General features: G+C 40.6%; 1 protein-coding gene and 1 long non-coding RNA gene across 4 annotated transcripts in view; one reads left to right on the top strand and one right to left on the bottom strand.

Moving 5' to 3' along the window:
- Positions 1-23,733, bottom strand: part of LOC120407978 — a 104,186-nt gene that overhangs the window by 33,654 nt on the left and 46,799 nt on the right. Inside the window, exon 2 of one of the 2 annotated variants that reach the window (XR_005600355.1) lies at positions 6,633-6,774. The exons of the other annotated variant lie outside the window; for it this stretch is intronic. This is a non-coding gene — a long non-coding RNA (uncharacterized LOC120407978). The remainder of the gene's footprint in view (positions 1-6,632; positions 6,775-23,733) is intronic. 2 annotated transcript variants of the gene reach the window in all.
- Positions 1-23,733, top strand: part of FBN2 (fibrillin 2) — a 245,391-nt gene that overhangs the window by 208,455 nt on the left and 13,203 nt on the right. For both annotated transcript variants that reach the window (XM_039544388.1, XM_039544389.1), the window contains 13 exons: positions 2,349-2,474; positions 3,734-3,886; positions 4,348-4,413; positions 4,748-4,873; positions 5,003-5,122; positions 6,358-6,480; positions 7,046-7,177; positions 9,624-9,749; positions 15,285-15,491; positions 17,134-17,259; positions 18,056-18,178; positions 20,623-20,739; positions 22,542-22,670. In XM_039544388.1, coding sequence (XP_039400322.1) covers positions 2,349-2,474; positions 3,734-3,886; positions 4,348-4,413; positions 4,748-4,873; positions 5,003-5,122; positions 6,358-6,480; positions 7,046-7,177; positions 9,624-9,749; positions 15,285-15,491; positions 17,134-17,259; positions 18,056-18,178; positions 20,623-20,739; positions 22,542-22,670 — 1,674 coding nt within the window. The remainder of the gene's footprint in view (positions 1-2,348; positions 2,475-3,733; positions 3,887-4,347; positions 4,414-4,747; positions 4,874-5,002; positions 5,123-6,357; positions 6,481-7,045; positions 7,178-9,623; positions 9,750-15,284; positions 15,492-17,133; positions 17,260-18,055; positions 18,179-20,622; positions 20,740-22,541; positions 22,671-23,733) is intronic.

The raw sequence follows: 23,733 nt of genomic DNA, 5'->3' as shown, positions 1-23,733 counted from the left end.
TGGTGGTCTATAATAGACCTCCACCATGATATTGTTACTATTCTTTTTCCTTGTTATTCTCACCCAGAGACTCTTGTTAGGTTTGTCATTCACTTCCCCTTGGACCTCGGGGCAAGTGTATACATTGTTGATGTACAGCACATCACTTCCTCCTTTTTCCTCATACCTATCCTTTCAGAACAAGCTATAGTCTCAGTGCTGGTACTCCAATCATGGGAGTTGTCCCACCAAGTCTCTGTGATGCCAATTAATGTACCATGACTTCCAGTTCATCCTGCTTGTTCCCCACACTCCTTGACTTTACATACAGGCATCAAAGATATTTTGCAGACTGCCCTGTTGCTTTTCTTTTTTGCCTTTTTAATGCAGTTGTGATTTCTGTACTCTTCTCCAGAAGTTAGCCCCTTCCCCTTGGCTTCGTTACTTGAGTCTAGCTGTACATTGGCCAGTTTTTTGTCACTATCTCCCATAGGACCTAGCTTAAAGCTCTCCTTATCAGGTTAGCCAGACCACATCCAAAGATGCTCTTCCCAGTACTCGATAGATGGAGCCCAGCCCAGCACAGTAATCCTCTTTCCTGGAACATCAGCTCATTATCAAAGAAGCCAAAGCCCACCCACCAACACCACCTGCATGGCCACACATTTACTTCACCAATTCGATGTTCCTTGCCTAGGCCTTTTCCTTCAATAGGGAGGATGGACAAGAACACCACTTGTTCCCCAAACTCTTTCATCCTTCTTTTCAGAGCCATGTAGTCTGCAGTGATCTGCTCAAGGTCATTCTTGGCAGCATCATTGGTGCCAACGTGGATAAGTACGAAGGGGTAGTAGTCTGAGGGCTTGATGAGTCTTTGCAAACTATCAGTCACATCCTGAATTCTAACTCCAGGCAAGCAGCACGCTTCTCAGGATTTCTGGTCCGGATGGCAGATGGATGATTCTGTCCCCCTTAGGAGAGAATCCCCAACCACCACCACCTTTCTCCTCCTCTTGGGAGTGGTGGTCGTGGAACCCCCAATCCTTAGGACAATGCATCCCATGCCTTCCAGTCAACGGGGTCTCCTGATCCTTTCCCTCAGCTGACCCTACTAAGGCATTCTCAGCAGTAGTACCTGTGCAGAGAGCCTGTAAGTGGTTGCTTACCTCTATCTGCACTGGGGGTATATTGGTTCTCCTCTTTTTCTTCTTCTGGAGGAACATGCTGCCAACTTGCTTCCTTGTTCTTCAGTCCCCCTGTGCTGTCCTCTCCAATTCTTTGGCATGCTGTGCCCGCAGTACCAAATCCAGACTTCTGTCCAGGAAGTCTTCATTTTCTTAGATGCAATGCAGGGTTATTACATGGGTCTCTTTTACTCTAACTTTTTTCTTCCAGTATGGAGACCAGATTGCACTTTGTACAGAAAAAGTCACTTCTGTTGTCCAGGAGAAGATGGCACATCCCATGAAGGGCTCAACAGCCAACCTCACTATCTATATTTCCTACCTTGTAATGTATCAAGAGCCTCTTCAGATGTATTTATTGCTCGCAGAAGCCTGAAAGGCAAAATCCTGTGTAGGCTCTCCCCATAGGTGAACTCCCAGGCAAACTCCCTCTGATTGCTTCTCCTCTGTTTATATCTTACTTCATAACTAAACTTAAAAAGTGTTTGTAGTAGAGTAAAAATACCTTTATTTTTCTTTGTTTAACTTATGACATGTTTAAACATACCTAATTGTGTTTTTTTAAATAAGTGACTGAAAGTGAAGAGTTTAAAAGAAACATTTGTATATACTACAAATCAACAGTGGCTACAGAAAACATTCGTAAATATTAATGTGTGCATGTGCCATGGGGGCTCCATTCTTTCTGAAGTCAGGCGAGAACATTTAGAATGCAGTTTCAGGTTTAGACTCACTCAGAACTTGAAAAAACCCACCTTTTTTTTAACTCTTCTTTGGCTGTTTCATGTTTACAAAGAATCTTTTCTCCCCTTGTCCTAAAATATCTGCTCCTATCTGCTCCCATTGTGGTTTGAAAACATTTAACAATTAGAGTATGAATAAGACAATAAGACGTGCCCAAAGTGCGCCAAAGTGATGTCTGATGGCACAGGAACGATACAGATTCAGAAGACAAAAAGCAGACACTGTTAGAACTGTAAGGGAAACTATCAAACAAGTGGAAAATTACACATTTCAGTCACTAATTTAAAAAGGAAAGAAGGGGGAGCTTTTTTGTGTCTGTTTTTCTCCTTGAACAGAGTACTGAGTGTGGCTGAAGTCAAATCTTCTTTCAGATATCAAAGAAATACATAAAATTGATGCCAGGTGGGCTAATGATGAATCTTTTCTCTTATTATTTGGCAGATATTGATGAGTGCAATGAAGACCCCAACATCTGTCTCTTTGGCTCCTGCACTAATACTCCAGGAGGCTTTCAGTGCATCTGTCCCATAGGCTTTGTGCTGTCTGACAATGGACGAAGGTGTTTTGGTAAGATGCAGGGTTAAACTGACAGCAATAGTTAACAAACTTTGCAAGAAGAGGGGGGAGTATGTACTAATGTCTCATAGGTTGTCAGGATTGTTGCCATGTCATGCTATTATTACAAGTTTATGATGTTAAAAATAAGTTGATTAGGTCCTCCCAGCAAAATAAATTTTGTCACATGGTGCACCATGCTCTACAGAAGACAATAAATCTCTCTTACCTTCTAGTACAACTTAGCAATATGACCAGTAGTCACTGTTCTCTTTAATCCTTTTTATAAAACTAAAGAACTCATTGGTTCTTTTAAGGGTGGATTCCCTGCCCAGATGTGCTCCCTTTGTGCCACAGTGTATGAGCTTCTACACCTTTCTCGCTATAGCCCTTAGCACTGGGATGCCATTCACCTCTGCCAAGATGGTGTACAGTCCTGCTGGAACTAACACTGGACCAAGGACTAGGGCAGATAATCATGGAGCTATAACCAGCTTCCTGATAGCACCGTGCTTTGCTGCATCCAGCAAATGCTAGGGTCATGACAGGAAACTTGCCTCAAAATGTTGCAAGAAATCCTTTTCTTTTTATACTCCAGAAATACTTGTTTACATGTAGGAAAACTACATTTGAGTCCTGAGCTCAATTCCTTGTTCCCCGGGCTGGCAGAGTCTGGGGCTATGTGGAGCTGTCATTTGTAAAGGCAGGAGCGGAGGTATTTTTTGCTTGTGTAATGATGGTCCTTGCTGTCCTGCAAAGGGTGAATAATGTGCAAGAAAGTCGTAGGCCTGGTCTACACAGCGATGTTACTCAGGGGTGTGAAAAATCTACATCTCCGAAGGGCATAGTTAAGCCAACCTAACCCCCACTGTAGACAGTGCTAGGTCTGTGGAAGAATTCTTCCATTGACCCTAGCTTCTACCTCTCGAGGAGATAGATTACCTACACCGATGGGAAAATCCCTTCCCTCGTGTAGGTAGTGTCTACACTGAAGTGCTACAGTGGCACAGCTGCAGTCCTCACTTCAATACTGAATGCAGCAGACTGCAGCAGACAGCAGTTGTGCATAACTGGGTTGGTATCCTGTTGTCCGGGTGGGAGATGTATTCCCTAATATAATGGGGAAAACTCAGGCCTAGTATTATCCCTTTCATTTTCAGATACATTTTTCTCTAATCAGATAGGAGCCTATCATATAGTATGTGTGGGTTTTTTACTTACCCAGCTTTTTACTGTTGCTTTTTTTTGTTCGTTTGTTCTCGCTTTTCTAGATACCCGGCAGAGCTTCTGTTTCACTAACTTTGAAAATGGGAAATGCTCTGTCCCAAAGGCTTTCAACACCACCAAGGCAAAATGTTGCTGCAGTAAGATGCCAGGAGAGGGATGGGGTGACCCTTGTGAGCTCTGCCCCAAGGAAGAAGAAGGTATGCATCATGGTTTATAATAAGTGTAGGAAAAGACTGAAATGTGAAGGCAAAAAAGTGCCTCTGCACAGCAGTAAATTAGCCTCCCACAGTAGTAGGGGGAAAGGCAAAATGTGGGTTAGTGCCCAGAAACACAAAAGCCGTCACTGGCATTTGTTTTGTTACCCTACTGTTCGGTTTACACTAAACAAACTGAGGGGGACACATTAAATGATTATGTGCTAAGAAAGCTGCTCTATAGGCTCTGACACGATTACTCAGGCTTATTACTAGTAAAGAGTGTTGCAGTTGAAACTAGCAAGAAGGGAAAAATACAACTCAATAACGGGGAAAGTATATGGTAAGAATATCTATCCAAAATGCTCTCTCTTTCATGGGTGTTAATTAAATTCAGCTGCCTTAATGGTTTTGATCACTTTCATCCATGTTTGTTTATAATTGTTTAAAATGTTCCTCTACAGTTGCTTTCCAGGATTTGTGTCCCTACGGCCATGGAACTATCCCTGGGATTGATGATACACGGGAAGGTATAGCTTTATTTCTGACTCCACTTAGAAAATCTTTAATTCCCAGTTAAGTGAGGCACCATTGGGTAATGCTGTTTTGTTCCTTCTGGTAAAGCTTTTTTTATTTTTTTGTTTTGTTTTAAAGTGTGACAGAAGTTTTGGGACACTGAGAAAGCTTACAAGATATATTCTGTTTTTGAAACGGCAGTGTTATATTTTGGCCCAAGACATATAGAACAAGATGTTTACTTTTTGGTCATTTCCTGCTTTTCATTAGAAATGTAATATTTAATATAAAAAACAGTCAAGTTTGCGAGCTGAAAGATTGCAGTTTACATGGTTTTCTATTTTTCAGATGTCAATGAATGTCTTGAGAGCCCAGGCATTTGTTCAAATGGTCATTGTATCAACACTGATGGATCATTCCGCTGTGAGTGCCCCATGGGATACAACTTAGATTACACTGGAGTGCACTGTGTGGGTAAGTTCCGATTCCACATTAGGCAAACTGTATTGCAAGGATAGCAATGCTTAAAGTTCATAAACTTAAAATACCACTTAGCCTGTGTCCCAGTTCTCTTAAGTTTGTGTTTTACTTATTTCATCCTAGATACTGATGAATGTTCGATTGGCAATCCATGTGGAAATGGCACATGCACTAATGTGATTGGTAGTTTTGAATGTAACTGTCATGAAGGGTTTGAGCCAGGCCCAATGATGAATTGTGAAGGTAAATTATGATTTCCTCCTTTTTACCTCGTCTTTTTCCCTTATATTTAAAGTATTTTATTTACCATCCAGCTTTCACACTATTGTAGTGTGGATATTGGGTTTTTGTTACAAAGTCAGAGTTATAAGTTAAAAGGAATCTCTCCTCTTGAAATATGGCAATGAAAAATAAAGCCTAGGGTTCTGAAATGAGCTGTGTAAAATGTTGCAAAAATAGCACTTTTCATGACTAGCTGGTGTGTGGTGGGTGCAGTGTAACCCTGCTAACATTCCTTTTGAAGGAAGAGTTTTCTCCTCACCCAGCTCTAGAGAAATATGTTGCCTGGGAGAAATATTTCTAATAACTGAACATCTTAAATTTCCTCATCAGTACACTGTAATGGCCATTAACATGGCATATGAGTGCAGATAAGTATGTTTATTTTATTAGTCAAATATGCTGCTTGTTAGTTTTTTCCCAAATTTTAGGGTGTGGCCTCCAAAGATGGAGGGAGAGAAGGGACATAGATAGGCTACTCCGCTGTTCTCCAGAGTCTCAGCTTTCATTTGAAAATAAGGGTCTAGCTGTTATAGTTGTAAAGAAACACTCTGGTAACATTTCCAAGGTTAACTGATTCAAAAGTGTTTGGCTGAGTTTGCAGAGAACCTGACACAATAGCTTTGGAATGTGACTTGCCCCATTCATTTCATTGGGTGCTAAGTCAAATGGCACTAATAATACTTTAATTGTCAACATTAACTATTTCACTGCTCAACAAAACATGTAAGAAAGCAGAGAGAGGATCATATTATGAAGATCTATTCATTTTGGATAGGGCTTTAACAACATATGGTGGGTCTGAAGGAGGGAATGATTAGTTTATTTTCCTGAGTAGGGACTCAGCTTTCAAAAACTTGGGAAATGGAGGCTTATCACATTCTTGAAAAGACTGTCTATTGTAAATAGTGTCATGTAATAAAATCTCAAACCAAACCAAAATACAAAATACCTGCAACTCTAACCTTAAAGGTGGCTTTAGAAGTGTATGTTATAAAATTCAATATGTAAGAGGATACATTTTTTTCTTGTTTATGCTGCTTCAGAAATACACAAAAAAAAATTCCCAGAATGAAGCATTGATGTCTAACACTTTTTAGATGGTAACACAGAAAATATGGGTATAAAGAAAGTTCTAGTGGTGCTATTACAATTAAACTGGAACATAGCATTCAGTCTCCCTTTTCCTTACTATTCAGACATAAATGAGTGTGCTCAGAACCCTTTGCTGTGTGCTTTTCGGTGCATCAACACTTACGGTTTCTATGAATGCACCTGTCCGGTTGGCTATGAACTGAGAGAAGACCAAAAGATGTGCAAAGGTAATTAACTTAAAGAAGTTTTAGAAAGTAATGGCTATTGAAATGTAATGTTTTCCCCATGCCTGTTACCCAGTAATAAAGTACAGTTAAAAGTTTTTTTTCAGTGCATCCTGTATCCAACCTTTTTAATAAAATGTTGCAACAGGACCTACCATATGATGGACCAAATTGATAACTCAGCATTGTGTCCAAGACAGAATATCACCTGGTGGGCCTTGTTGTCTGCACTTGCTCCATCTTGATCCAAGTTTTTGTGGCATTTCATGCTGGAACATGTCCTCTCTGTGGGTTATACTGTAACAATGTTAAAGATGGAGGTAGCTGCTATTTGCTTAATTTTATACAAATTAGGAGTGGCTCTCAGGCTTTTGATTAATTGCAGAGGTCACATGCCCCCCAATCCCTCCCAAGTAGCCTGTCACCTAATTTACTCTTAATAAAAACTGTTTGCGGTTAAGAAGAAAAATAAAAATTATATTTTCTGAACAAATAATAGAACCTACAAGAAAGCATTCATGCTCGGTCTTTTTTATTTGAAATAAAACACATACACATTTTTTTTCAGACCTGGATGAATGCGCTGAAGGTCTTCATGATTGTGAATCAAGAGGCATGATGTGCAAAAACTTGATTGGCACCTTCATGTGTATCTGCCCTCCTGGAATGACCCGTAGACCTGATGGAGAAGGCTGCATGGGTAAGGCTTGGGAAGGGAACACTTCATATATTGTTCCAATATTAAAATGAAAAGTTAATATACAAGTACATCTGGAAAATAACTACAGACAATCCCTGACTTACGCAAGCGTTCCTTTCCGGAACAATTTGTGTAAGTCAGGAACGTATCCCCGACAATAACTGGGTGGAGGGAGCTTACAGAACTTACGGAACTTTTTCCGTAAATCCAGATTTATGTGAGTCAGGTTTGCGTAACCCAGGGAGCGTCTATAGTCAGAGCATTCTTTGGTTAGGTGTTAGAATTCTATACCTCTTTGAAAAGTAATTGAGATAACCAGACACACATTTCTCTCAAGCAGTCCAAGATCACTGAAAGGGTGGGAATTTTTAAATAGAAAGAGCTACAGAAAATTTACTCTGTGTTGTACTGCTTGACACTGGAGTATTGGTATAAAGTTGTTACTCTGATTTTGAGCCAACTTCAATTATCTTTTGGAAAAAGCCAACTCCTTAAGGGATATTATCCCTTTGTGACTTGGTTGTTTTCTGCATTGAAGGGGCTAATTTTTTGCACAATTTTACCCATCCAAACCTGCTCCTAAAATGATGAATTATTGAATTGTAGGCTAACAAGGAGATCGCCAGTCATAAATGGCAGCTAGGTGCTAATTAATTACACCCTTTGCTACTTGATTGTGGGTTTAGATAAAGTAATTAGAGGCACAACTCCTCAGAATTGCATCTGCAATATTTTGTAGGGACAAAAACACAACATTGCATCTGTGCTCAGCTACATATACCCAAACATCTGTTCATGGGGATGGAGGCACAATGCCTCTTGAACCTTCCACTTGACAAGTCTACTCTAACCCTGTTCCATCCAGTCTTTTCTTGTTTTAGGGCTTGATTCTCTAATCTTTACAGTGAGTAATTCTTACACAAGAAGTCCCAGTGAACTCGGGACTACTTATCATAAATAAGAGTTAGGGCCTTAGGTCTATATTTGTTTCTTTTTCTGTGTGGCCTACCTTTGCTTTCGGTGCACAGGGTTGTAAGAATTAAATATTAAAATTACTCTGACTACCCATTAAAGCCTTAATTAGCTAGCCAAAAGGCATCTCTTTTGATTGTTCTTTAAATATGAATAATAAAAGTAGAAGAATTATTGTAGGTAAATAAGAAATGATATATTTGCAAAAGTTGTATTAATAGTGGAAAAATTATATTTATGTATCCAGCTTTTTCAGAGTTAAGGGGTAACGATCTATAGCAAAATATGAACATTTTACTCCAGCCATCAGCAGCAAAGAATTCATAGAAATTAAAATCCACCAAAATTCAGAATAATTCTCTCATTTTATGATGAATAGGCAAACAGCTTCCCTTGACCTTTACTGTAATTGTTTAGAAGGAAAATGGATAGATCTCGCCAAGTGTTGCTGTGTCTGGAATCAGAATTTTTCCCTTGCAGTGTCACAAATCCATTGCCCATTCTGAAGCTTTCTGTATTGACAAAAAGTACTGGAATTTACCTTCAAGTTTAAAAAAAAAATAATCTTTAGTTCTCTTCAACATACATCCCGGTGAATGTGTTCAAGAGAACAGTAATAATCTTCCCTCAGCAACAGAGTAAAATCTTCTCCTTACAGAATTATTCTTATTTTATTGTGCATTCAAGGAAAACGGTCTTCTTTCATCATAAAGCATATCAGTCTATTTGCTAGTAAGAAATCAAGAATTGTGCCTTTACAAGAGAGATGGCTGTTGGATTCAAACCTACCTCTGTTTTTGCCCTGAGCAGCCAAACCTCCCAGTGTTCTTCTTTTAAGCACCTATGGAAATTACTGTATCATTTTGGTTTTTGCAAGCTAATATGGGAAAAAGAAGGAGCAGACGCTTTGGGATTTTAAACCCTATTTTAGAAAAGGCACCTAAGCATACTTCGTTCTTACTGACTTCAGTGGGACTTAAGCATGTGCTGAGGTGCCCTTCCTGAACAGACACACTTTATAGAATCATGGTCATGTGACATACTCTTTAACTATTAATTTTCTGTTTCTTAATGGCTCACACTATTTTATTTTGAATGACTTGATTAGTGTATAAAATTTCATTTTATTGCTAATTGCTGGACAGAGTTGTAGTGCAGTGGGCTTATGCCCTGATTCATTTAAAACTTGCTATAATTGGTAGGAAATTAATAAGGTTTATCTTTCTAAAATTGCTATATTTTTCCATACCTTCTTCAAAGCACTTAGTGTGCTGAGCTCTCAACAGAAGAGTGAACATCAGCTTTTGGAGGCTTACTCAGCTGTCTTTTGGCCACCGCATACAAATATATTAGTTACCAAAATGTTTGAATTTTCTTTGCCTGCTGAGTAAATAACTTACAGTTTTTAGTCTGTCAATTCAGAAAAGTTTTAAATCACATTTATTGTGTGTATGTGTGTGATATTTTTGTAAAGATGAAAATGAATGCCGTACCAAGCCAGGTATCTGTGAAAATGGTCGCTGTGTGAACATTATTGGAAGCTACAGGTGTGAATGTAATGAAGGATTCCAGTCAAGCCCATCAGGCACTGAGTGCCTTGGTAAGTTGATTTCCTTGGTGTACATTTCCTGTTACATGAAAAGTATAAACTCTGTGCAATAATACTTAAATACAAAATATTTTATGCTTGCTAAGATTTCTACCAATAATGCAGACCCCAAGTATTTCACGTCTCTTGGCTGTGTGTATAATAGATTAAATAATGATCCTTGATCTGTTTTTCAGGATTAAGATAAATTGAGTTTTCAAAGAGAAAACAATTATTTATTTTATTTCTGGAAAAAAAATGATAATTAACATAGCCAGGAAAAATGGTAGTTTCATGATGAAGGAAAAAAGTTTGCATATAGGGTAAGCAAGGCTGATGCTAATGTTAAATAACAAGTCTCACATTAAGAGCAAAATATTTCTAATTATTCCACTTATGAGCCGGATACTGCTGCTACAGAATTCAAATGTTAGATCTGTTATACTGTACAGTTGTGTGTAAAAAAATATATACAAATCATTACTTTTCAGTAACTATTTTGATCCATTTTTTCCTAACTCACTGTTTTGCTAAACGGAGATTATTATAGTATGAACATTTAAAGTAAGAACAGGAAATGTTACTGGCAAAATACTATGTGTTATAGGCTCTAATTCCAGTCTGTAAATGAACATTTTAAAGAAATTCTAAACAATTAAAAGGGAGCTAATACAAACTTGAAGGATCTTATGCCTACCTGGAAACAATTTTAGGATAGTCTAATAACCTAAAGAGGAAGGCAAATGAATGCAGTCGCTGATAACTTGGGAGAGGGGCAGGAGTGGTTGATGAAGCTATTACTGCATGCTGAAGAAAGGAGAGTGACTAGAGTTGTTAACCGTCGGGGCAGGGGGGGCTTAGTTTGTTAGAATCTAGTAACTTCTGGAAGATAGCAGGACTTCTGATAATATTTTGGATTTTTTCAGTCTTCATGGTGTTGAATTCACAAAGGGGTTTCTCATTTTAACTAGTAAACATAAAAGCTACCATTCAACAGAGCAAACAACTGGCTACTGTTCAATATTTTGGTGATTACCAGACATCAGTGTATGAATTTATCTGATTAAAAATGCTTAACATTTTAAGTGATGGGGGGGGAAAAAGCAATTGAATGAACTGAAGTAGTGAAACCAGATAATTCTTCTAAAGCAAACTACAATTGTCAAGAATTGTTGAGACATTAGGATTTATGCTTCTCCCAAAAAATGCAGGAAATCAGTTTCTTCAAGAGTAAATGTGCCACTGAATGAAACTGGGTTTCACGATCCTGCTTGTGAAATATTTTCAAGGGAAACATCTTCATCCAAATGTAGTTGCAGTGATAATTTAAGTTCCTGTTCTGAACCTACGAGCAGATCTTCAGCATCGACACAACCACCAGCAGCACCATGACTGATTCAACAGGTGGACTGATATCCCTGCTTCCCCATCCTACACAGGAAGATTCCAGGCTAATGACAAAGGGGACTAAGACTAGGTGCTGCAACATCTGACTTTTAGGCACCTTGCTGCCTAGTGGAATCTGCCACACTCACTTAGGCACCCGGGCTGTCTACACTACACATTGGAAAAGTTAGAGCAGGATCTCCCATTAACTAGCCAATATGATATGCTGATGAATGGGAAGTGGCCTAAGCCCTGCCTCTCAAAAGATAGTTAGATGCTTAAATAGGAGGTGCCTCCCTCCAGTTGGGAATTTCAGCGGTAAACTCTCACCTGGATTTAGGGCTGACCTGGCTTAAGTGCCTGAGTAAGAGGAGGGTATGTGGTGGTGCTTTTAGTCAGTTCTGCCAATGGATAGGGCACTCACCAGAATGTTAGAGACCTAGACTCAAACCCCTGTTCTGCCTGGTGTGGAGAAGGGCTTGGATCCCAGATGCCCCACCTCCCAGGAGAGTGCCCTCACTATGGGATGGGTCTCTTCTCAATTTCTCCTGTTAGGGCACTCACCCTATGGGGGAAGACCTGAGTTCAACTCCCTATGCCAATGAATATTTAAATATTTACAGGAACACCCCCCCTTCTTCACATGCCTACTGGATCAAGCCTTGAGGATTAGATAGGCAGGGGAATGCCTAGTTTGTCACTCCTACTGGGGCTTAGGTGTAAATGAGGCACTAGGCATCAGGACTCAGGTGGTTTTGTGCATACCTAGCAACAGAAGTGCAGGCACTTGAGGTGTCTTATCAGTGGAAACAATGCCTAGGGCCTTCAGGAGCCTATAGGGTTAGATTGTTAATCCCCCCTCCATCTGCTATCTAACTTTTGGATTTGGGCACCTAAAGTAGCAGCTAAGTGCCTAAATCCCTTTGTGTCACTAGCCCTCTGTCACTAAATTTGCATTTAACTACCATAAGTACTTGAAATTTGCATTGAGAATATGGAAACCTTTGCTCAAAACGCAACACATAAGGCCAGCAATCCCTGTGGTTCACAACATTATCAGTATCAGCTCTCCCATTCAACCTGGCATTAAAATGATGGTGCTGGTAGCAGACTAGAAAAAGGAAGGCGTATGTGCATCTCTGCTTGGATGGCTAGCTAGTAAGAGCCAAGAAAACACACCAGATGAGGGAAGCCCTTGCCAGGATATGCTTTCTATTAGAGAACCATGGATGGATCATCAGCCAGAAGAGCTGATGATTTCTGTCTTGGCAGCTAGTGTTACCCAAGTCTAGTTAAACACAGAAGCCAGCAGATCTTTCTTAAAACAGGAGCGGCATCTGAAGCTGCAATGCCAGAAATCAAGTCCTACAGGTGTGGCAGCATGCATATAATCTCCCACTTAGGTGATCAATTATGAATCCAAAATAACAGATTTTACAAAAAGTTAGGAAAAAGATTTTGTAGTTACTATTACATGCTGATTCAGTATATTCTGGCACTGCACTGTGTAATTTCTTTCTGGTTGTTCTTTTATTATCAATGAAGTACAGCTGCAAGATCTACTCTGGAGCAATATTCATAGTAATACAGTACATAGTAAAACATGTTACAATGCCAACAAGTGAAATTGTAGCTGTATTTAATGGAGTTTTGCATTAAAAAAGGATTGAGATATTTTTTTCCTACTTACTGTATAACCAGTTCCATATAAATTATCAGAGTGTTGATTCCGTAACAGAGCAACAACATTCAAGGCGCAGGGCACGTCTGAAGATTAGTGACCAAATGGAACGAGGATGGCTCAGGCTATTAATCCCAGCCCAGCATCAATCCCAAGAAAATACACTGCTCTTTTAAACTAAATATATGAACAGATATGTTCAAAAATTACATTTTGGGGGAGTTTGCTTGCTGCTGTTTCCCTTCAGTGCTTTTAGGGTCATGGTATCACTGCAGTGCATTGTGCTGAGTATTTCTTTAGAATTAAAGCCCAGTACATTTGCTGGTCAGATTGTGCAGTCTTGTGTCAACGTTCCATTTAGCTTATGTATGAATCAAAGCTTTGTATGAACTCCAGGTCAGCATGTACTCAATAAGCTCTAGCTTTCAACATTTCTTGCACAATACACCTATTTAGTAGAGCAGTAGTTGACTTCAGCTATTTCTTAGTTAGAATATAGAAGACAGTGAATCATGTTGACATTACATGAATCTGACGAAGTGGGTATTCACCCACGAAAGCTCATGCTCCAATACGTCTGTTAGTCTATAAGGTGCCACAGGACTCTTTGCTGCGTTTACAGATCCAGACTAACACGGCTACCCCTCCGATACACGTTGACATTGTCAGAGAATGGCTCCACAGTAGGAAAATTCAGTCACAGGTGTAAAGTTTTACTGATATTTAAATTAGTTAAGCAGAATTAAAATTGATAGCCATAGGATTTAATCAATGTAACGGCACTTGACTTTATTGCCTTCTCTACAGTATTTTGGACTGACTGAAATCCAATAGATTTCAAGATAACTAAATGTGGATTAATAAAATTGGGGTGACAGTGCAATGATTGCTTATCTTTGGTAAATTTAATTAGATGACTATTGGTAAAAATGTTCAAAAGCACTTAACTGACTGAGGAGCCTAAATCTCATTGAAACCCACTAGTAGTTAGGCTCATAAGTCATTTACAGGTTTCTGGAAAAATGTTCTGTATATCTACAATTATTAAAACCAGTTTTCATAAAGTAATTTAAAAATCCTTACTCCTTTAAACAATGGATGCATAAATGGCCATTAGGTAACGGCTATAAAGTAATTCCCTAAAGGACTGAAGTAATATTCAATAAAATATATAAATACTTTACATTTCAAACTATACCCCACACTAAAAATCTGCTGTTCCATGGTAGCTATGACATCACCACATGATGTATGCTGGGATATCACAATTACATACCTAATTTCCTTAATAAAGATTTGTAGCTCCCTTTTTAAAACAGTGAACTGTGAAAGCTTTAAGTCAGGAACGTCTAACTAAATAGATACACTGTGTTTACACTCTTCCAATCAAATTGGATCTTGTTAATCTCTCTAAAGTTGCTGCAATACAGGTTATATTTTTAATGAAGAGACCATTTAATATCATGGTGTAATTTTAGCTGGTGGTTCAAATTAAGTGGAACAATAAAGGCATATCTTTTAAAAAAAAACCCTAACTTATGCAGTGAAATGTAAGTTATAGCTCTTTGTACCCGCTGATTGTGTTCCTCAGTAGATTTGCACAGAGGACGGTCAGGCAATTTGCTGTCACCTGTCCTCCCTCACAGTCTCTAACAGAACAAATATAAGATGTGAGTGCCCCACCAGCAGAAACCATTCATCTGAATCAGTTTAGCCCTGTGTCTTTTGGGGTTCCCCAACAAGCTAAAATTTGCTCTGCTTCCTAAATGTCCCCCTGATGAATTTTCTTACACTGCCTAGGTGTAGGATAGAGATACTATGCTTTCACAAGCCAGTGAAAATCCAGGAATGAATATGATCTATGGTGTATCACTTTTAGTAAAATACAGCTGATTTTAACTTTGAAAGGAAACACTTTACCAGTGAAAGAGCTACTTTCAGAGAACAACCTGCAATAAGGCAATCCAGTCCATTTTAACTAACACATCCGACAGATGACACTGGACCTATTACTAGTGTCGGTATCCTCTGCGTAAAAATATGCTAATTGGGGGATATTTAGCATGCTAAGGCCAGTTTACACTTAAGTTTTGCTGGTTTATTTTATCATTCACACAAGTAGGCTGCTCTGCCAGGTTCACTGGAGGATGCTCCAGGATGTATTATTCTGAGACATAACTGATACCAGGTCTCATGTACTACTGACTCACTTGCGGAAGTCCTTTAAGAGCAGTAGATTGTCAAAGTATTTTTAGGGTAAGGTAAGATAAACCATATTAATATGCTAAATGCTCCCCAAAGACTGGTTGCTATAAGAGTCACTCAACACACAAAGCTGGGGTCACAGCAGTTTTCTTTTCTAGTTCACTTTTAAAAGCATTTACATGTAACAATAATGGATCATAATAGTATCAGTGAGACTTCCTGTTTAATACATATCCAGCTCACATTCTTTCTTGGCCCCTCCACTCTCCTTTCAGATAACCGCCAAGGATTCTGCTTTGCTGAGGTTTTACAGACAATGTGCCAGATGGCTTCCAGTAGCCGTAACCTTGTCACCAAGTCAGAGTGTTGCTGTGATGGCGGACGAGGCTGGGGTAACCAGTGTGAGCTTTGTCCACTGCCAGGAACCACCCAATATAAGAAACTCTGTCCACATGGACCAGGATATACAACAGATGGAAGAGGTAATTGTGGGAAGAGCAGGTGAAAAGGTAGAGGAGAGGAAATAGAGAAAAGATAACACAGAAAGCACCGTGCTTTCTTAAATCTCTGATATTTAGCTGAAGTTACCAGCATTTCTGAAGTTTACTGCAAAAGTGCTCGGCTTGATATTTTCTGTACATCCAATAATTTATTTTATATGCTTTTCAATGGGCAGCACCTACAAATCCTTACCTAGTGCTGGGAATATTCATATAAGCAAGGATTTGCAGGATTGAGTCCTAAAACAGGAGACACTGACTAAAACTGAAAGGCTAAAAGCACCTCTAGAACAGGGGTGGGCTGTCCGGCCTTCTCTGCCCCTTTGCGATCGCCAAGTCCAGGCTGCGAAAAGTCCTGTGGCACAGTGGGGGCGCTCAGGCAGGCTGCCTGCCTGCCGTAGCCCCACACCACTCCCAGAAGTGGCGGGCTGCTGCTAGCACATCTCTGCACGCCCCTGGGAGGGGGGGAGGAAACAGCTCCGTGGGCTGCCCCCAGCACCATCCTCACAACTCCCATTGGCCAGAAACTGGAGGTCATGCTTGCGGGCGCAGGCAGTGTACGGAGACCTGCTCTGCCTCCCTCAAAGGGCAGAGATAGGTGCCGGCCACAGCCACTTCCAGGAGCGGGGGCAAGCAGCCTTCCTGAGCCCTGCTGTACCACCAGCCAGAAGCTGCCTGTGGGAAGCGCCTTCTGGCCAGAACCTGCACCTCGCACCCCCTCCCGTACCCCAATCTCCTGCACCAAACTCCCTCCCAAAGTGCACACCCCTCACCCTCTCCTGCACCCAGCACTTTGCACAAGCCTGGAGCACCCCCTCCCGCAACCAAACTTCCTCCCAGACCCCACACCTCCTCCATTAATATAGTAGAAACGTGCAGCCCATGACGACTTACCAAAATTCATAGAGTGCCCCTCCCCCCAATCTAGAAGCTGTTGCATGCTACAGAACATATATACATGAGCCAAAAGGCATCAACAGCTGAAACCTGTAGCTACACAATAGTTTCATTGTATGATCTGCATATTTCTACAAAGAAAGCACAAGCATAAACATGTGTTTTTAATTCTTATGATCATGTTAAAAGAAAGTCAAACCAATCTAAAGAAAATTCACTTCTATTAAATATAAACTTTGTGTACATTAAGTTCGCAAAATTGGAGCTTGGTTTTTCAGTACATTAGCAAGAGAATTAGGTTGGACCAAGTTACAGAGTTCAAATCCAGATATAGAACAGAATTTAACAAAAATATGAAGGGTGATTGGATTGGGCCCATCTCTAATGGCAAAGTAAGGAATCTGTGTTTGTAGTAGAAGCATGTTCACAGGAAAGTTCATAGAATATTAGGGTAAAAAGGAATCTGTGTACACCCAGTGCTGTTTCAATGTCCTGTAATTCCATCAGGGTCAGCAAACTGGAGTTTTATCACTGAGAACAAGATCATTTTATCAGCTTTCAAAACAAGTGAGAGAATTAAAGGAAAAAAGGGGGTAATGAGCTTGGTTGTAAAAATTAGATGTTTCTAGATTCTATTAGACTGTAGATGCCACATTCATATGTGATACTAATGAGCTTCTGCTTATCATATTTTAAAATGCTTATCATATTTATATTGCCTCTCCAGATATCGATGAATGTAAGGTCATGCCAAACCTGTGTAGAAATGGCCAGTGCATCAACACAATGGGTTCCTTCAGATGCTTTTGTAAAGTTGGCTACACCACTGAAATAAGTGGGACATCCTGTGTAGGTAAGGTTATCACTGTCATGCTTAGTATTTTTGCTAATCCATCAGATTTTTTTTTAAATGAAACGTTTATTTTCATAGTGAAATTCCCAGGTAAATTCTTTATAGCCTCAGAATACAAAAATTCTCTCTCTTCCTCTCTTCACAAAATACATTTTTTGTTATCACATTTAGTTTTGGGGAGCTCTGAGACCTGATTTAGCATGTTAAAGTTCAGCTAACTTAGTGGTATTTCAGCAACAACATGAATGAGATACCACTGAACTGGCCAGTAACAAGACAAATAATGGTTTGGGGAATAAGCTTTTGGCAGGTAGAAGGTAATAATTAGGATAGCTCAGTGGTTTGAGCATTGGCCTGCTAAACCCAGCGTTGTGAGGTCAATCCTTGAGGGTGCCATTTAGGGATCTGGGGCAAAAGTCTGTCTGGGGCTTGGTCCTACTTTGAGCAGGGGATTGGACTAGATGACCTCCTGAGGTCCTTTCCAACCCTGGTATTCTATGACATGTCAGGAAGTCACCGTTAATTAAGACTAAAGGGATCATAAAGTATGAGGCTTTGCCTTTAGAAATCAGTTTCACTGTTCTAGCTGATCCTCTAAGCAAATGCACTGTTGTTTCAGTTATCCATCCTCTCAGGTTATTTCATTGGTAGCTAGCACCTGTAAGAAAGAGGACAATTAGGAAGCATGGAAAGAATTATAAAAATAATTTGGAAAAATTAGAGATTTGTGCAGCTATTCAGTAGCATCCTTGTAAGTAAATGAATATTTTTACTAATTACTGATTCTCCTACTTAGATCTTGATGAATGCTCCCAGTCACCAAAACCATGCAACTTTATCTGCAAGAACTCAGAAGGAAGCTACCAGTGCTCATGTCCCCGTGGCTACATCCTGCAAGAGGATGGAAAGACATGTAAAGGTGAAGAAAGTTGTCGGTTACATCTAGCAATGGCTACTTTATAAATACTAGGACTGTCAAGTGATTTTAAAAAATTAATCGTGATTAATCGCACTGTTAAGCAATAATAGAATACCAGTTATTTAAATATTTTTGGATGTTTTCTACATTTTTAAATATATGGATTTCAATTACAACACAATACAAAGTTTACAGTGCTCACTTTGTATTTATATATGTGCATTGTAAAAAAACCAATAGTATTTTTCAGTTCACCAAATACAAGTACTGTAGTGCAATCTCTTTATAATGAAAGTTGAACTTACAAGTGTAGAATTACGTAGAAAAAAACCTGCATTTAAAATTTTACGTTTTTATTTTTGGAGCCTGCAAGTCCACTCAGTCCTACTTTTTGTTCAGCCAGTTACTCAAACAAGTTTGTTTACATTTGCAGAAGATAATGCTGTCCACTCCTTGTTTACAATGTCACCTGCAAGTGAGAACAGGCATTCTCATGGCACTGTTGTAGCCAGTGTCACAAGATATTTATGTTCCAGATGCGCTAAAAATTCATGTGTCCCTTCATACATCAACTGCCATTCCAAGGGACATGCATCCATGCTGATGACAGGTTCTGCTCGATAACAGTCCAAAGCAGTGCAGACTGATGCATGTTCATTTTCATTATCGAAGTCAGATGCCACCAGCAAACGGTTGATTTTCTTTTTTGGTAGTTCGTGTTCTGTAGTTTCTTCATCAGTATGTTGCTCTTTTAAGACTTCTGAAAGCATGCTCCACACCTTATCCCTCTCAGATTTTGGAAGGCACTTCAGATTCTTAAACCTTTCTTAAACACAAAGAAGGTACCAGTGTGACATTTCTAAAGTGTCCTTAAAATGAATAACGTGCTGGGTCATCATCTGAGACTGCTATAACATGAAATAGATGGCAGAATGCAGGTAAAACAGAGCAGGGCACTCCCCCAAGGAGTTTAGTCACAAATTTAATTAACACATTTTTTTAACAAGCATCATCAGCATGGAAGCATGAAGGGGCATATGAATGTTTAGCATATCTGGCACGTAAAGACCTTGCAATGCCAGCTACAAAAGTGCCTGTTCTCACTTCCTGGTGACATTGTAAATAAGAAGAGGGCAGCATTATCTCCTGTAAAGGTAAACAAACTTGTTTGTCTTAGCGATTGATTGAACAAAAATTAGGACTGAGTGGACTTGTAGGCTCTGTAGTTTAACGTTGTTTTGTTTTTGAGTGCAGTTATGTAACATTTGTAAATTTCACTTTCACAACAAAAAAAGACTGCACTACAGTACTTGTATAAGGTGAACTGAAAAATACTCTTTTGTTTATCATTTTTACAGTGCAAATATTTATAATAAAAATAATATATAATTTTAATTACAACACAGAATACAATATACGTGAAAAAGTAGAAGAACATCCAAAGTACTTAATAAATTTCAGCTGGTATTCTATTGTTTAACAGTGTGATTAAAAATTTTTAATTGCGATTAATTGACAGCCCTAATAAATACCCTCAACTCCAAGAGGTGATATAACATCTGCAGCTCCCAGGGAAATCTCTGGTCCAAAGTCAGTGGTGATATAGAAGGTGGTATATGTTGTATGTCAGGTATAAGTGGTATACAACTTTCAGGAATTTGGCATTTGACTCAGTATAAAACAGGTATAAGTTGGCTTTGAAAAAAAAAAGGTAGAATGACTCAGAAAAAGACTTGCACCAATTCCAACTTCAGTAGGAAGCGAATGCTAATTTACCTTAGGTGCATGATGGTCAGAAAATGAGTGGCTGTAATGGTCCCTTGCTCTCCCGCTAGGAGGGAGGCCACTCAGGTTGGTCCTGTCTGGCCAGGACCAGAGTCCACAGGACAGCTAAGAGCCACAATAGGGCTGGGCAATCACTAGTCACTGTCAGGCTTTAGCCTGGGTTTGGATGGCTCAAGCTGTCAGCCCTTAAACAGAGTCTATCAGGGCTGGCTTGGGTCTGGGTGGAGCTCAGGCAGCCAGCAAACTAACTGTCCATGGGGGTGAGCTGGTAAGGGAGGCTCCTTCCTCAGGGCTAGAGCTTCCCTGCACAGTGTAGGGAATCAGCCACCCCAGGGTAGGGTGGCAGGGGGACGCAGGCCCACCCTACTCCACTGCATCCCAGCTCAGGGCCCTGGCAGAGGCAGGATTGGCTGCCCCACGTCAGCGGGGATCCAGCCACAACACGCCGACCAAGCCATGCCTGGCTCTGCAGCCAGCTGCTCTGTGGCTGCCCCTGAGCCACTTCCTGCCTCCCTGGGGTTTGGTACCTGTAGCCTCAAGGCCTCCTCTGGCTCCTCCAGGTACATGGCAGCAGGCACTCAAATAATCTTGTTTAAAGAGAACAAACATGGTTAAATCTTTTTCATTGAGTCTTACTAAGATACATCTGCTACTTTCAGATCTTGATGAATGTCAAACCAAACAACACAACTGCCAGTTCCTCTGTGTCAACACTCTTGGGGGCTTCACATGTAAATGTCCACCAGGATTCACTCAACATCATACTGCTTGTATTGGTAAGAACACTTTAACACTAAGGGCATGTCTACACTATGAAATTAGGTCGAATTTAAAGAAGTAATTTTTTTAGAAATCACTTTTGTACAGTCAGTCAATTGTGTGTTCCCCCCCCCCAAATGCTTTAAGTGCATTAAGTCAGCGGACTGCGTCCACAGTACCGAGGCTAGCGTCAACTTCCGGAGCGTTGCACTGTGGGTAGCTATCCCACAGTTCCCGCAGTGTCTGCCACCCATTGGAATTCTCGGTTGAGATCGCAACGCCTGATGGGGCAAAAACAGTGTCACGGGTGGTTCTGGGTACATGTCATCAGGCCCCCCTCTTCCTCCCCCTGTGAAAGCAAAGGCAGACAATTGTTTTGCGCCTTTTTTCCTGGGTTACCTGAGCAGACGCCATATCACGGCAAGCATGGAGCCCGCTCCATCGTCACCGTACGTCTCCTGGGTGCTGACAGACGTGGGACTGCATTGCTACATAGCAGCAGCTTATTGCCTTTTGGCAGCAGATAGTGCATTACGATTGGTAGCCATCGTTGTCATATTCCTGGGTGCTCTTTTAGCCAACCTCGGTGAGGTCGGTCAGGGGTGCCTGGCCAGACATGGGTGTGACTCAGCCAGGTCATTCTCATCTTCTGCTGAGCACCCAGGAGATGACGGTGGCTAGCAGTCGTACTGCACCATCTGCTGCCACCCTAAGATGTAAAAGATAGATGGATCAAACCAAGAAATTGACCCGATTTGTTTTGTGAAATCAACAGCCTGCTAAACCCAGGGTTTTGAGTTCAATCCTTGAGGGGGCCATTCTGTGTGAGTTGTTTGTGTTTCTCCTTGATGTAAAGCCACCCCTTTTGTTGATTTTAATTCCCTGTAAGCCATGTTGTCAGTCGCCCCTCCCTCCATCAGAGCAACGTCAGACAATTGTTTCACACAAAACCAAGTGAGGAGGCGATGGCAGCACAGTGACGAGAGGGACATGGTCATAGACTTCTCACAAAGTACGGGCTGGGCAATGTGCACATCATGCTGATGAGCTCTGCATGAGCTCTGCAAACACACTGGCCAAACAGGAAATGAAATTCAAAAGTTCGTGGGACTTTTCCTGTCTATCTGGCCAGTGCATCTGAGTTGAGAGCACTGTCCAGAGTGGTCACAATGGAGCACTCTGGGATAGCTCCAGGAGGCCAATACCATTGAATTGCGTCCAAACTATCCCAAATTCGACCTGGCAAGGCCAATTTCAGTGCTAATCCCCTTGTCGGAGGTGGAGTAAAGAATTCGATTTAAAGAGCCCTTTAAGTTGAAAAACAAGGGCTTCGTTGTGTGGACGGGTCCCGGGTTAAATCGAGGTAACACTGCTAAATTCGACCTAATGTTGTAGTGTAGACCAGGCCTAAGTTTTCGTACATTTCTCTTTGTTATAAAAACAAGGGCAATACTTAATGAGAGCCTTTTGATCTATTTATTTTGTACCACAGATTTATTAAATACACAGATGGAGTATTTTATTTCTCAGTAGTTCAAAAAGGCAGATAATTATGAAAAGCAAAAAATACCTGAAGCTCATCTACAATAAGCATTTTGTAGTGACTATTTGTAGGTAGTTTCTAAATGTAACCACACGGAGACAGAGATAAAATATTAAAATCTGACCAAAAAAAGCAATAAAAAACAGATTACAGAATTTTGTCTTTCCCTTGATAGCTACAGATGTCTTTAACCTCTTAACCCCATCCCTTATGTACTTTCTTTCTTTCTCTCTCTCTGTGTGTGTGTGTGTGTGTGTGTGTGTATTTTTTTTCTAGATAACAATGAGTGTGGTTCACAGCCATCACTTTGTGGATCAAAAGGAATCTGTCAAAACACTCCTGGAAGTTTCAGCTGTGAGTGTCAGAGAGGCTTCTCTCTGGATTCTACTGGATTAAACTGTGAAGGTAAATTTTGAAGGCCATACATTCTCTGCTAAGGCAGAAATCTGCAGTTCTCTCTTACGTGAATAGTCGTACTGAGGTCAAATGGAGTATTTGCGTGAGTTGTAGCATCAGGCCGTTAGCCTTAGAGCAGACATGGAGGGGAAAAACAAAAGGAATGTAGTTCAGAAGATTTGTATTGACAATTTACTTATCCTGCTGTTTTGTTATACATACTCACAGTTCAATTTGCAAGTAGTATCATAAGCAGAACTCTGAGTACTCTGCAGCACAACGGGCACTAACTCCCAGCTGTAGCCCGCACATTCCATTGCAACAGTAATGCATACTATCTCCATAAAATACCCTTCATCTCTCCCCCCGACCCAACCTGCAAACACACCCAGTCTGTCTCATCACTGAAAATACTCAAAAAGACATGTATGATGATTATTTCTAAAGCTAAGGTCTGGTCTACACTGGGGGGCAGGAGGGGAATTTATCTAAGTTATGCAACTTCAGCTACATGAATAATGTAGCTGAAGTCGACGTACTTAGATCTACTCATACTGTGGTGAATCGACTGCTGACACTCCCCCATCAACTCCACCAGCACCTCTCACTCCAGTGGCGTACCGATATCAACGGGAGAGCGTTCAGCAGTCGATTTATCACATCTAGACTAGACACGATAAATTGACTCCCAGTGGATCGATCGGTGCCCGTCGATCCAGCGGGTAATGTAGACAAGCCCTAAAGTTTAAAGTTGTTATGCTCTCCAGGCAGCCTAGCTTTACTCCCCGAGTCTCAGTGTTCACGTAATCCAGGCAACCCTGCTCAGAACCAGCTTCCCAGCCCCTCTTCCCATGTGCACCAAGGAAGTGGGGAGCAATTTATCTCCTCAGTTACTGCCCATTTTTTTCAGGCAGCTTAACTGCTTGCCTACACTTCTGGGAGCAGCTGGACTCCAGTTCTGGCTCCATGGAGCAGTGAAAATATTTAACAGGAAAATTTTGGTTTCAAGTTTGCAACTCAAACAAATGTTCAGTTTGGAAATTGTCAAAACACCACATTTTGAAATGGAAAC

Source organism: Mauremys reevesii, linkage group 6, assembly GCF_016161935.1.
Source record: "Mauremys reevesii isolate NIE-2019 linkage group 6, ASM1616193v1, whole genome shotgun sequence".
Lineage (NCBI taxonomy): Eukaryota > Metazoa > Chordata > Testudines > Geoemydidae > Mauremys > Mauremys reevesii.
Note: the sequence above shows the minus strand (reverse complement) of the source record. Positions and strands in the feature narration are given on the sequence as shown.